The sequence below is a fragment of the Chlorocebus sabaeus genome, chromosome 1 (assembly GCF_047675955.1).
Source record: "Chlorocebus sabaeus isolate Y175 chromosome 1, mChlSab1.0.hap1, whole genome shotgun sequence".
NCBI lineage: Eukaryota > Metazoa > Chordata > Mammalia > Primates > Cercopithecidae > Chlorocebus > Chlorocebus sabaeus.
The window spans coordinates 121,470,933-121,485,682 of record NC_132904.1 but is presented as its reverse complement, the minus strand read 5'-3'; the positions used below and the strand labels follow the sequence as shown (position 1 = coordinate 121,485,682).

At 37.2% G+C, this 14,750-nt stretch overlaps 1 protein-coding gene across 4 annotated transcripts in view; it reads right to left on the bottom strand.

The window, feature by feature from the left end:
* Positions 1-14,750, bottom strand: part of CHEK1 (checkpoint kinase 1) — a 100,815-nt gene that overhangs the window by 81,685 nt on the left and 4,380 nt on the right. For all 4 annotated transcript variants that reach the window (XM_038005010.2, XM_073022110.1, XM_008021394.3 and 1 more), the window contains exons 6-11: positions 11,017-11,205; positions 8,759-8,863; positions 6,736-6,831; positions 1,609-1,717; positions 1,242-1,419; positions 869-1,000 (exon numbers count right to left, since the gene is read on the bottom strand). In XM_038005010.2, the coding sequence (XP_037860938.1) occupies positions 869-1,000; positions 1,242-1,419; positions 1,609-1,717; positions 6,736-6,831; positions 8,759-8,863; positions 11,017-11,205 (809 nt within the window). The remainder of the gene's footprint in view (positions 1-868; positions 1,001-1,241; positions 1,420-1,608; positions 1,718-6,735; positions 6,832-8,758; positions 8,864-11,016; positions 11,206-14,750) is intronic.

The window sequence follows — 14,750 nt, the reverse complement described above, 5'->3', positions numbered from 1 at the left end:
CATGATCTAGTGAAAGACCATGCACTGCACTTAGCTATCAGGCCTCTTTAGTCTCCTTCAATATAAAACAGCTCCCCTATTTGTTTTTCATTGACATTAACATTTTTTTGAAAAGCCTTAAAGACAGTTTAGAATACCAATGTTATAACTATGCTCTAACAATATAAACAATAAAAATTGACGGGCGCAATCAAGGGAGATGCAAGAAAGTGTGGGATTGCTAATGTATTCGTCTTTCATGGTAGGCAGTCAACCATTATTGTCTACAGTTTAAGTATATACAGTTTTTAAGAAAATAATAATTCCAGCTCCCTAACATTTTTAATAACAATTAAAAGGTCTTTTAAGAAATATTATTTTAGGCCAGGCACAGTGGCTAAAAATAAAAAAATAATAATAATAAACAAAACTTAAAAAAAATATTATTTCTTAAGGTAGAGAACATTTAGTTTCTTTTTCAAATTAACTAATTACTTAGTATTTTTATGTTTGTTTGGTTTTTTTGAGACAGAGTCTCACTCTGTCACCCCGGCGGGAGCACACTGGCAGGATCTCGGCTCACTGCAACTTCCATCTTCCAGGTTCAAGCAATTCACCTGCCTCAGTCTCCCGAGAAGCTGGGATTACAGGCATGTACCACTATGCTGGCTAATTTTTGTATTTTTAGTAGAGACAGGGTTTCACCATGTTGGCCAGGCTGGTCTCGAACTCCTGACCTCAGGTGATCTGCCTACCCCGGCCTCCCAAAGAGCTAGGATTACAGGTGTGAGCCACCGCTTGTATTTAAAAAATATACTAATGATAGCTTTTACTCAAATATTTCAATTTTTCTTCAGGAAAACGTATAATGAAAATCAATGAAACACACCTGATTCATACAACTCTTCTTCCATTGATAGCCCAACTTCTCACAAGTCTCTTTCAGGCATTGATAAGATTTGTCTGCATCCAATTTGGTAAAGAATCGTGTCATTCTTTTGACCAACCGCTGCCAGGGGTTCTATATGTCAAACAGAAGACAACTGAATAAATCCATTATGACTAAAGACAGTAATATCATAGCTATTTAGTCTGACTTAAAATTCTTTTGCATGAAGGCCTCCCTCTTCTCTTTCTTCCTTGACAAAAAAATACATGTGATTTAAAAGTTATATATCTAAGATTTACACATAAAAAAGGACTTTAAGACAATAAAAAGTAAAGAGCTGCCATTATTTATTAAAAAAATGAAATTCCCTCACCTGTGAGGATCCTGGGGTTCCAAGTAACTGACTATTCAGAAGCATATGATCAGGACATGTGGGCTGGGAAAAACTGATCCCTTGTACCAATTTATCAATGTATGAGGGACTGGTATCCCATAAGGAAAGACCTGTGCGTGGTTCTGGCTGAGAACTGGAGTACTTCACATTTTCTTCACTAAGGCATTAAGACAGAAGGAAACATACATAAAATAAAATCTATCAGGCCTTTCTTATATCACACAAAAGTTCTCATGCTTACAGTATTACGTTCATTAATGTCGAATATTATGAAAAAACACATACATGTATTATTCTTCATGGGGGATACTACAATCAAAAACTACTTAATCTTTATCAGTCTTACCTAGAAGCACTGTTTACTGGAGAGAAGTCCAAATTGGATTGAATGTGCTTAGAGAACCCACTGGGAGACTCTGACACACCACCTGAAGTGACTCGGGGCCTTTTTGCCCCTAAAAAAGAAAACAAATACAAATGCTTTCAAGTCTTCTACGCAAATATGTTTTTTAATGAACTCAACTGGCAACCTGAAGAAGTAAAACTATGTCTAAATCTATTTATTTAACACAAAATTTTTATAAGATATAAAACAAAGCCTTCCTATATGATTTTATTAAAAATGTGGCCAAGTTATAAAATTACTAAGACTCATTTGTCCAATTAGGTATTTACAGTACCTAAGTATGACCTGTAGGCATGTTCAAAGTGTGGAGTATGCGCAGACCACAATCTTTTTTTTTTTTTTTTTGAGATAGAGTCTCGCTCTGTTGCCCAGGCTGGAGTGCAATGGCGCGATCTTGGCTCACTGCAAGCTCCATCTCCCAGGTTCACACCATTCTCCTGCCTCAGCCTCCTGAGTAGCAGGGACTACAGGCACCCGCCACCACACCCAGCTTTTTTTTTTTTTTTTTTTTTTTTTGTATTTTTAGGAGAGACGGGGTTTCACTGTGTTAGCCAGGATGGTCTTGATCTCCTCACCTTGCGATCCACCCGCCTCAGCCTCCCAAAGTACTGGGATTACAGGTGTGAGCCACCGTGCCTGGCCCAGGTCACAATCTTAATGGCATCTTTTGTGGGTAACAGAACAATATCCTATGAAGACGACAGACCTGGCTAAAGGACTAGAACTTTTTAAAATAAAAAATAATTTATGGTAATAGCAACAAACATTATGAATCTGTTCTAGCCAAAATTCTTTGATTCCCTGGAAAAGCTTTACAAAGAATATTATATGGAAAATGACACCACTGTAAATTTATGGTTACAACCCCTAGCCAAACCTCAATATTGCCAGATAATTCTGTTTCTCTAGTTTCTTTTCCTTTTCTCCACAAGGATCATTTCAAAACTACACTTTTCTGTAATTCCCAAGACTACCATCCAGTACCTATACTATCACCTTCCATTTCAGAGAGAAAGCCATTAGACAGAAACTACATGAACTTATCCCTATCAAATCTAAGTTACTTGTATTACTATACAACGTTTCATCCCTTCCATTCTCCTATCGAATGTTCATCTCTCTATTGTGCTTTGGAGTCTATACCCTTCTACCTCCTCAGGGATCTTGATCCTGTTACTTATTCCCTTTCTCTTAGACTGTCAGCCTCTTCCTCTCTACAGGATCTATACCCAAACCACTTAAACAGGCTTAAGTTTCTTTTTTTTTAAAACATGCTTAAGGTTTTTTTTTTAAACCTGCTTTTTATTTATTAATCCATCCATTCAAATATTTTATTAGGTCTACTCTGTGCCAGGCATTATTCTAGGTATTAGGTATTTAGCAGTGAGCAAAATAGAAAAAAATCCTTGATCTCTTAAATCCTACATTCTACTGAGGAGAGACAAAATAACGTAAAATAAATTCAAATAAAGTTAAAAATAAGCTAAATGATGGTAAGTACAATGGAGGAAAATAAAATGAAGAAATGTGTTGGATTGCATATGTCCACAAGATAGTGAAAATTTTAAAAATTTAAGAAATGTGTTAGAGGGAAGGGGATATCATTTTAAATAGCATGGCCAGGAAAGGCTTATTGGAAAGATGACATTGAAGTCAATATCCAAAGAAAGTGAGAGAATAAGACATGCAAATAAGTCCCGTTGGAAAAAGCATTTTCAGGCATAGGGAAGAGTCGTAACAAAAACAGTGAGGTAGAAGTATGCCTGGAGCACTTGGAGAACAATGAGAAGACTGATATAGGTATGACCAAGGGGGAGCAAAGCAGAATTGAGGTCAGAGAAGTAATGTAAGGGGCAAAACTGTGTAAGAACTCACAGGTCATCAACTGACTTTAGCTTACACTCTGGGTGAGAACTAAAGCACTGGAGGTTTTGGGTAGAACGGTGACATATTCTAATTTATTTTTAAATCAGAACACTCTGGAAAGATATCATAGTAGTTTGGAATGATAGGGTTGCTGTGGAGGTGAAAAAAGGTAATCAAATTCTAGAATTTTAGAGGTTAACAGAATTACCTGGTGGACTGGATGTGAAGTAAAAGAGAATGAGAAAAACGAAGGATGATTCCAAAGTTTCTGATCTGCATAACAAGAACAATGCAGTTGCCATTAACCAACAAGGGAAAGACTTTGAAGAGGAATGGATTTGAAAAGAAAAGAACAGTAACTCAGTTTGGAATTCATCAAGTTTGAGATGCCTCTTAACGTTCAAGTGAAAGTTCAGAAGGCAGTTAAGACATGCAAGTTTGGCCGGCGCGGTGGCTCAAGCCTGTAATCTCAGCACTTTGGGAGGCCGAGACAAGTGGATCACGAGGTCAGGAGATCGAGACCATCCTGGCTAACACGGTGAAACCCCGTCTCTACCAAAAAAATACAAAAAACTAGCCGGGCGTGGTGGCAGGCGCCTGTAGTAGAGTGAGACTCTGTCTCAAAAAAAAAAAAAAAAAAAAAAAAAAAAAAAAAGACATGTAAGTTTGGAATTTAGAGGAAAGGTCTAGGTTGATATAAATGTGACGACTATCAACATACAGTTTTATTTAGAGCCATGAAACCAAGTAATATTACTAATGGAGTGAGTGTGGAGAAGAAAACAAAGGAGATCCATAGATTCAGCCCTAGAGAACTCCAATAGTAGGAGGCTGAGTAGATGAAAGAAAACCATCAAAAGAGACTGAAAAGGAGTGACCAGTGAGAAGGACGAAAATCAGAAGAGTGTAATGCCTGGAAGCCAAACGAAGAAAGTACTTAAAGGAGGAGGGCATGATCAACTGTATAAAATACTGATGAGATAAAACAAGAGGTCTGAGAACTGACTACAGTAGTCCCCACTTACCCACAGAGGGATATGTTCAACTGGATGCCTGAAAGTACAAATGGTACCAAACCCTATATATGTTCTTTCAATCTAATAACCAAAACAACTACAAGCAGGTAGCACATGGAACGTAAATATACTGGAAAAAGTGAAGATTTTTGGGTATTTTTCTCCTGCTGCAAACCATTGTGCAGGTACAAGTGTGGAGTACGTAGAAAACTACTAGATTAAACCCAGAAACTACTTACTGGGTTTTACCCACTAAATATGATGAAGAGAGAAAGGGACAAGGAAATTGAAGATGATGAATGCAAAGCAGTCATTTATAATGACTAACCTAAAGATTTAAGATAAGTAAAGATGAAATCAAGGACCTAGAGAGGGAGCAGGTAAGAGACTGAAGAGATAGAATTAATTAATTGCAAGTCCAGATAGAGTCAAAGGACTGTTTAAGTCAGAATATTAAGGAAGTCAGAAAAATTATACTGGTGATCAGTGCAGAGCTTTCAAAGACAACATCACTACAGGAGAGAAGGTCAAGTAACAGTGAAGTCAGGATATTAGGAGGATCATCCAAATAAACATTTAAATCACCAAGAATCATGATGAAAATTACATCAAGGGTCATTATGGAGACTATGATAGTATGGCAGAAATTTTAATTGGGGGTTCAAAAGTTAGAGGGGAGAGACATACAGGAAGATGGGAGAAAGTAACAATGAAAAATAAGGAGGACACCTGTGCCATATTCAGATCAAAGGACATGAGGGTATGGGAAAGAAAATACCTACCACTTCAGAGGAAGCAGCATCCTCAGGGTAGAATTGGGCTTTAAGTTAGAACAACGAGAAAGAAACAGGCAGAGAGGTATTAAAGAGTGAATTTTTAAACATTAACTCTTTTCTGTCCACGAGGACAGAGTTAAACATTAATTCTTCTTTAATAACTCTCTGAATGTTTCTCATTCATAATCTCTAGTCATTGTCCTCTCTCCTCCCATTCACAGCCTAACAGTCCTATCAATACTAGTTCTTAGATTTCTTTGGGATCATCTCATTTCTCCAATACCACTGCCCTAACCTGCTCCAAGCCACCATCTTACCACAACTAGACAACTAGCAGAAAAACCTACGGTACCCTGAATCTTCCCCTACTCATAAAAAACAATGGGGGCAGGGGGAAGGTCGTCAGAGAGAGATTTTTAAACCAAAGATATGACTATGTCATATTCTTGCTTAAAATCTCCCAAAGGTCTCCCCAGTGGTCTTAAGTTAAAAGCCCCAAATCCTTAACATGGCTTACAAGGTCTTCTTCCACAAACGGGCCACTAGCGACCTCTCTATCCTCATCTTAAACCTCTCTTCCTCTCCCACTTCCCTGTTCACTCATTTATTCAACAAATATTTAATGAGTGCCTATGGTGTACCATATACTGTGCTAAGCACTGACGATGCAATGATGAACACAGCAGACATGGCTTGTGCCATACTGATCTTTCAAGTTTCTCAAATGCATCAGACTTTCAAAAACCTAAGAGTTTTCAAATACTGCTTCCCCTATTCAGAATCAAATCTGCCACTTACTTTGCCTGGCTAGCTTCCCTTTAATCTTCAAATCTTAGATTTAATGTAATTTCTTCAGGAAGAAAAGTCTTCCCTGTCCCTTAGACTTGGTCAAACACTTAGCTATAGTACCCTGACTTTCCCTTTTATAATTATTAATAAACAAAATTATTATTATTTATTTATTTATTTTTTTTTTTTGAGACGGAGTCTTGCTCTGTTGCCCAGGCTGGAGTGCAGTGGTCACATCTCAGCTCACTGCAAGCTCCGCCTCCCGGGTCTACGCCATTCTCCTGCCTCAGCCTCCGGAGTAGCTGGGACTACAGGCGCCCGCCACCTCACCCGGCTAGTTTTTTGTATTTTTTTAGTAGAGACGGGGTTTCAACGTTAGCCAGGTTGGTCTCGATCCCCTGACCTCGTGATCCGCCCGTCTCGGCCTCCCAAAGTGCTGGGATTACAGGCGTGAGCCACCGCGCCCGGCCACAAAATTATTTTTATTTTTTTTCCTACTAGACATTATAATCTCCATGAGGACAGAGATCATAGCCATCATGTGTTGTTGACTTGTGATAATGACTTTGCAATTACCTTTTCTTCCACAGAAAAACAAACATGTAGTTTAAGGATATTACCTTTCTTGAGGGGTTTGTTGTACCATCTATCTTTTTTGATGTCTGGAATGGTAATTCTTGCTGATGGATTCTCAACTAGGATTTTATGCAGCAGAGCTAAAAACAAACATTAAGACAACATTCATGAAAGCGTCATGGAGATTCGAGAAGCCTATGGCTTGCAGTAAGAAACACATTTTCTGTTGGCCTACTTATGTCTAAATATTATTTCTGGGGAAGAGAAAGAATTAAAGCTACTAAATTATTGCTTTAATTTCATGCAGTTTTTCTCTGCTGCTGTCTATATCTTGGAATAGTCTTCCCTTGATCTGATTTTCAATTGTTTGCAACTGAGAACAAGAGCCAGGTGGAAATGTTTCTCCTCATGTGACAAGATTAACAAAAAGATACAGAAACCCCCTTATATCCATTTTCAATACTGAATTTCATCACTTCAATGTCATGTTCTCATGTGACCCCCTTATTCAGTTTCATAATGAACATTTACTTACCAATAACTTTTAAAGAGACAGTAATCTAACCATCCTAAGGTATCTTGATTTTCTTGAGAAAAAATTCATATATCTCCCTACATCAAAATTATTTCCTAATGGACCAAAGATTTAAATGTAAAAATGAAGCCATAAAACCATTAAATGAAAAAATAAGGAACTTTTAAATAGTAGAGGTAGAAGACCTTTCCAAAGACATTATAGTCAGGGACCACAAAGGACAAGATAATAGATTTGAATGTCAATATAGCAAAACAAAATGGAAATAAATGATAAACTGTGAAAAGTATTTGTAATAAGTGCAAAGGTCAATATGTTACAAAAAAAAAAAAAAACAAAACAAAACTTCAAACTGGTAAGAAAAATAAGCTTGACAAAAATGAGCAAAATAGACAAAAAACTAACATATAAATAAAGTGTATACAACTTCATTAGTATTAAATTTAAAATAAAAATAAAAGACTATCATTTAAAGGCCTGTTATTTTTTTTTAAATGTAAATTGATGAGACTGTGATGAAATGGTTCGAACTTTCAGGAAGCAATTTGACAAAATAAGCCATAATAATAAAAACTACATCTTTGATGCTGCAATTTTGCTTCTGGGGATTTCAATGAACAATTTAAGGGTATGTGTCATGATTAAGTTACACAGATACTTATATCTCTTTTGTATCCGTGAAAATTTAGAAAAATCTCCAACAAAGTGATTAAAAGAGTATCGTAAGGCATATCTACATGGCAGAATATCATCACAGCCTTTAAAACAACGATGTAGACCTACAATTATAGTCATGGAAGAATGTTCACTGCACATGAAAACCAAAAGCAGTTACAAAATATTAGTGTGATCTCATTTTGTATAAAAACACATATAAATAATATACATATATTCATTTTACATACTCATGGGCCACATGAATGATGTTTCAGTCAAGAATGGACATGTATAACAGACAGTCCCATTAGATTATAACACTGTATTTTTACTATACTTTTCCTATATTTAGATACACAAATACCATTATGTTACAATTCCTTACAGTACTCAATAGAGTAACACACTATAGAGGTTTGCAGCCTGGGACCAATAGGCTATACCATATAGCTAGATTTATAGTAAGCTGTACTATCTAGATTTATGTAAGTATACTCTATGATGTTCACACAATGATGAACTCACCTAATGAAACAACTGTTAGAGTGCATCCCTATAATTAAGCAACAAATGAGTGTGTTTGTAACAAAGTATAGCACATGTGAAAACTTTTTTTTTTTTTTTTTAACTAAAAAGCCACCTAAGAGCACAGATTCAAGTTGCTCTGAATATACACTCCCCAAAATATTTTAAAAAATCTATGGCAGAGTTCTGGGACAAAAGAGTCATTTTTTCCTTAATTTTTACTTATAGTTACCAATTTATCTACAAGATTCATGAATTATTTCTAAGTTTAAAACAAAAAAATAAGAAAAAATTCAAATAGCACAAGACTTCAAGAAATCAGTACTCTTTCACTCAAGATAATCTGTTACCTAGAGGAGCAGAATCGATTTTTTTCCAAGGGTTGAGGTATGTTTTTTTTTCTTTCCAGTCAGAATATTCCTGACAGCTGTCACTGGGTTGGTCCCATGGCAATTCTAAAAACAAAGCAAGTCCCAGTTTTTTTTAATGTTCAGATTTCAAGGAAAAATAGTAATATAAATCCATGAAAAGTTTTCCTTTGAATTAATTCAATATGTTTTCAAACTAAGAATCCCAACTTGGCCACTGCACTCCAGCCCGGGCGACAGAGCAAGACTCTGTCTCAAAAAAAAAAAAAAAAGAGAGAGAATCCCAACTTAGAAACTTTAGAGGCACTTCAAAGATAGATGAATCAGAGCCAGGCATGGTAGCTCAGGCCTGTAATCACAGTACTTTGGGAGGCTGAGGCAGAAGGATTGCTTGAGCCCAGGAGTTTGAGACCAACCTGGGAAACATAGTGAGACCCCATCTCTACAAAAAATAAATAAAAGTAGCTGGTCGTGGTGGCAAGCATCTGTAGTCCTGGCTCCTGAGGAGGCTAAAGTGAGAGGATCACTTGAATCTGAGAGGTCAAGGCTGCAGTGAGCCAAGATCACACCACTGCACTGCAGCCTGGGTGACAGAGCAAGACTTTGTCTCAAAAAATAAAATAATTTAAAAAAAAAAGATGAATCACTTCTCGCCCTAGTCTTGTTTTCAAAAATGTTTACGTGATTCATAGGAGAGAGAAGTGTTGTGAAATGCCTCATCTTAAAAAATCTTTGGGATTATAAATAAGTTACTATTTGCAATGTAATAAATATTTGTGTCCCCCTCAAAAGTCATGCTGAAATCCTAACTCACAATGCAATGGCATTTGGAGGTGGGGCCTTTGAGAGGTAATTAGGTCCTGGGGATGGCATCCCTCAAAAAATGGTATTAGTGCTCTTATTAAGACCTTATTAGTGTCTAATAAGGGCTCATGTGCCCGGCCAATATTGTGCCTTCATAGGGCACTAATTACGTAATCCCAGCACTTTGGAAGGCTGAGGTAGGCAGATTACTTGAGCCCAGGAGTTCAAGACCAGCCTGGGTACCATGGCAAGACCGTCTCTAAAAAAAAAACACACAAAAAATAAGCCAGGCATGGTGGTGCACGTCTGTAGTCCCAGATACTGAGGGGACTGAGGTGGGAGGATCGCTTGAGCCTGGGAGGTCAAGGCTGCAGGGAGCCTTGAATTGTGCCACTGCACTCTAGCCTGGGCAATAGAGTGAGACCCTGTCTCAAAATAAAAAAAACCACCAAAAAAAACAAAACAAAACAAAAAACAGACACAATGTCTCACAACATCTGGTCATTTTAAAAAAACAAAAAAACAAAAAACAGCACTTTGGGAGGCTGAGGTGGGTGGATCACTTGAGGTCAGGAGTTTGAGACCAGCCTGGCCAACACGGTGAAACCCTGTCTCCAGTCAAAATACAAAAATCAGCCGGGGAGGATGATGCGTGCTGGTAACCCCAGCTACTCGGGAGGCTGGGACAGGAGAACTGCTAGGACCTAGGAGGTAGAGGTTGCAGTGAGCTGAGATCGCACCACTGCACTCCAGCCTGGGTGACAGAGCAAGACTCTGGTCTTAACAAAAAAAAACCCACAATAGGGCCTGCTTCTGCTCTCTTGGCTGTCCACTATCAGAGAGCACAGGAAGACAGCCATCTGCAAACCAGGAAGAGGGCCCTCACTGAAACATGACCAGGTTGGCACTCCTAATATCATACTTTCAGCCTCCAGAACTGTGAGAAATAAATTTGTTGTTTATAAGCTATGCAGTCTGTGATACTTTGTTACAGCAACCTAAACTGATCAAGAGACTATTAAAATACTACTATAGAAGCTGAGTGCCATGGCTCATACCTTTAATCCTAACAGTTTGGAGGCCAAGACAGAAGGTTTGCTTGAGACCAGGTGTTTAACACCAGCCTGGACAACACAGCAAGACCCCATCTCTACAATACATTTTTAAAACTTAGCCAGATGTCTTGTGGCAGGCACCACTGGTCCTAGCTACTTGGAAGAGTGAGGCCAGAGGATTGCTTGCGCCTAGAAGTCTGAGGCTGCAGTGAGCTATAATAGCTCACTGTACTCCAGTTTGGACAGCAGAATGAGACCCTGTCTCTTAAAAAGAAAACAAAAACTATTATATAAATATGAATTCCTTGGTTTATTTCATTTATTTCAGTGTAACTAATCTGACTTTTTATAGGAATTATATCATGATTAAAGAGCTCTTACCTCCAGCAAGCATTGCAGTAAGTACTATTCCACAAGACCAAACATCAACCGGTTCTGCATGAAATTCTCTTCTCTTCAGAAGTTCTGGAGCAACATATGGTAAAGTACCACACATCTTGTTCAACAAACGCTCACGATTATTATACCGAAATACTGTTGCCAAGCCAAAGTCTGAGATTTTGAGGTTATCTAAACCAAAAGAAAAAAAGACGGCACTGAATAAAAATGTCTTGCAAACAGATATACTTACAGGAATTAAGTTTTATTGAAAAAAAAAAAATCACTGGTGTTACTTAAGGTTTGTAGAACTTCTCTTAAAATAAGCAAAATAGACCAAATTTTAAAAAATATATATCATCATCTATGCTAAAAGTAGAAAAAGGCCTCATCTCTTCTATTAACTTAAAAGAAGTATAACCAACATGCAAAGCAGTCTGGACCAGATTAAAGCAAGAGGTTGGAGTCAGAAGGTGCTGCCCTTCTGGAAAAGAGCACTCTAAACCTGAGCTGAAAGCAAAGCAAGGCCCTTCATCAGGTAGGGTGGAAGGCAGGAAGGAAACATCTGTAATACTGATTACTGATCAGTAATCAGTATTACAACTTTCTCAGCAGCAAACAAACCCAGTTGGCAGAAGAAAATGTGTGAAGACAAACCAAAATTTAACAAACCACAATAATTTTTTTCTTTTTCAAAGTAAGGAGTCTGAGAAAAAGAGGAAAAATTCTGTACAAAAAAAAATTCAGAAGACCAAACATACACCCTAACTTCCCATCTTCAACACACAAAAACTGCAGGCAGGACTTAACTTATATTTAGTGAAGATCTACTATAACTTAGTGACAGACACTATGCCAGCCAATGCAAGTAGCAGATAAATCAGTGAAGACTGACAATAGAAAACTATTATGAAGGTTATAAAAATATAGAGCACTGCAAGATCTTAGAGCAAAGGAATCTAACCCGGTCTTAAGAGTTAGAAAAGGCCTTCTATTATCCGAGGGCAATCTGGCAAAACATACTAAAATGTGAAACATTCACTCTTTGAACTAGCAATTCCCACTTCTATATCCATAGAAATAATCCCGCAAATTCACAAACATAAGAATATCCATAGCAACATTATTTGTAAATAAATGTCCATCAATAAATGATTAAATCTTACAATACGTTTGCACAATGGAAAATGTGGAGGTAGGTTTTGAAAAAAATCAACAAGGTATATCTATACATATTGACATGAAATCGTGCGTAAGTGGGACAAAACGGCTAACGGCATAAAAAATATTATAGTATGACCCAATTTTTATATTGGCCATTTACACAAATTGATAAAAGTCATCACTGTCCTATTTTAGTTTTTAAGTTAGAAGCAACTTAAATGTCTCAAAATAGGGGACTGATTCTTTAAAAATCAAGTACATTCACACAATATGTAAACCAATGAAATGTTTACCTCTATCTGACTGAGGAGGTAGCTACTGTGACTACCCTTTTTTTTTTTTTTTTTTTTGAGAAAGGGTCTCACTCTGCTGTTCAGATTAGAGTGTAGCGGCGTGATCACGGCTTACTGCAGCCTTGCCCTTCTAGGTTGAAGTGATCAATCCTCCTGCTATAGCCTCCCAAGTAGCTAGGACTCCAGGTGTACAGCACCATGCCTAATTTTTTTAAAAATTTTTCATAAAGACAGGGTCTACGTTGTGCAGGCTGGTCTCAAACTCCTAGGATCAAGTAATCTTCCCACGCCAGCCTCCCAAAGTGTTGGGATTACCGGCATGAGCAACTGCACCCAGTTATCTTTTTAATAGCTAAATATGACACTATCTGGACAAACCACCAAGATTGAGTTCCAAATTACTTATGAGTAGTAATCACTTAAAATACTAATGGATAACTAAAATATTCTTTCGACTTCGTTTTGTTATGTCTGCAACATAATACTGAGCTATGTTACAGAATTGCACATAATAAACTTTAAATTTAGGAATATGTTTAGCTCTTAGAAAAAGAAAGGAAGAATATATTTGTGATGAAATAAACAGGAGGGCGTTAAATACTGGTAACATTTCTTTTTTAAAAAGACTCCTAAATATTAAATAGAAACAAAGAATTATATCTTGTATATTAATACAAGATATAAGGAATAACAATGTAATAAACACCCACTCACTTTAGAAAAACAATGTTCTATTTCCTTGGAAATCTGTAAATACTTCCTTACATACATTCCCTCCCTTACCTTCTTAGAGGTAACCACCATTCTGAATTTGGTTTTATTACAACACCCTTGCTTTTCTGCATGTTTTTTTCCTCCATGTTAACATCCTCAAACAATATACTAGGTTTTACATATTTTTGAACTTTGTATAAATAGAATCAGACCATATGAATTCTTTTGCAACTGTCTTTTTTTGCTCTACATCATTATATACCTGAAATTCATCCATGTTTTTATTATTGATAGGCATTTGGGTTATTTAGTTTTCTGCTATATTAAAAACATCGCCACTGTGAGCATCCTTATATACAAATAATATTGTCTTTTTAAACCAGGTGGGTTGATACATATCTATTTACATTTCATTATAATATTATATATAAGAATTTTTGTGTATCTGAATTTTTTAAGTTTTAAAAAAAGATTTTTATGTTATAGAAACTCAATGTAAAGGGGTAAAAAGTAAAATCTATATGCACATAAGAAAATAGCATGTATAGCTTGGGTGCGGTGGCTCACACCTATAATCCCAGAACTCTGGGAGGCCAAGGGAGGTGGATCACTTGAGGCCAGGAGCCCGAGACCAGCCTGGCCAACATGACAAAACTCCGTCTCTACTAAAAATATAAAAATTAGCCAGGTGTGGTGGCTCAGGCTTGTAATCCCAGCTACTCAGGGGCCTAAATCATGAGAATCACCTGAACTGGGGAGGCAGCGGTTACAGTGAGCCGAGATCATGTCTCTGCACTCCAGCCTGGGTAACAGAGCAAGACTCTGTTTCAAAAAAAGAAAGCAACCATTTGTTAAGCACTATTCTAATACTAACAATAAAACATCAAACCAGACAAAAACTGCCTCATACAGCTGATATTTCTTTTTTGATTCTGACCCTATAAGCTAAAGCTTTCGCTATCCATCCTTCTCAATTTGATGACATCCAGAAAATATAACTAAATTTCTTATCTATTTATCCAAGTCATACATAAAAAAAGAGTGAACAGGACAAGACTAAGGTCCAGGGTATTCCACAGGAACTTCCCTTTATTAATGCATTAAAGAATTATTTTAAACTATTCTTGGCCAGGCATGGTGGCTCATGTCTATAATCCCAACACTTTGGGAGGCTAAGGCCAGTAAACTGCTTGAGTCCAGGAGTTCAAGACTAGCCTGAGCAACACAAGGAAACTCCATCTCTACAAAAAATTAAACATTAGTCAGGCATGGTGACACCTGCCTGTAGCTGGTCCTAGCTACTTGGGAAGCTGAGGTGGTAGGATCGCTTGAGCCTAGGAGGTCAAGGCTGCAGTAAGCCCTGATAATACAGTGTACTCCAGACTGGGCGACAGACTGAGATCCTGTATCCAAAAAAAAAAAAAATTATTCTTATACATATAGTGAGCTAGGCTTGCACCTAGGTCAGGTTTCTCTACCTGATCCGCAATTGTATTGCATAATGAGACTTGTGATTTCCAAATATACTAAGTCTCCAAAATTTCCTTGATTTTTCAGATTTTGTCT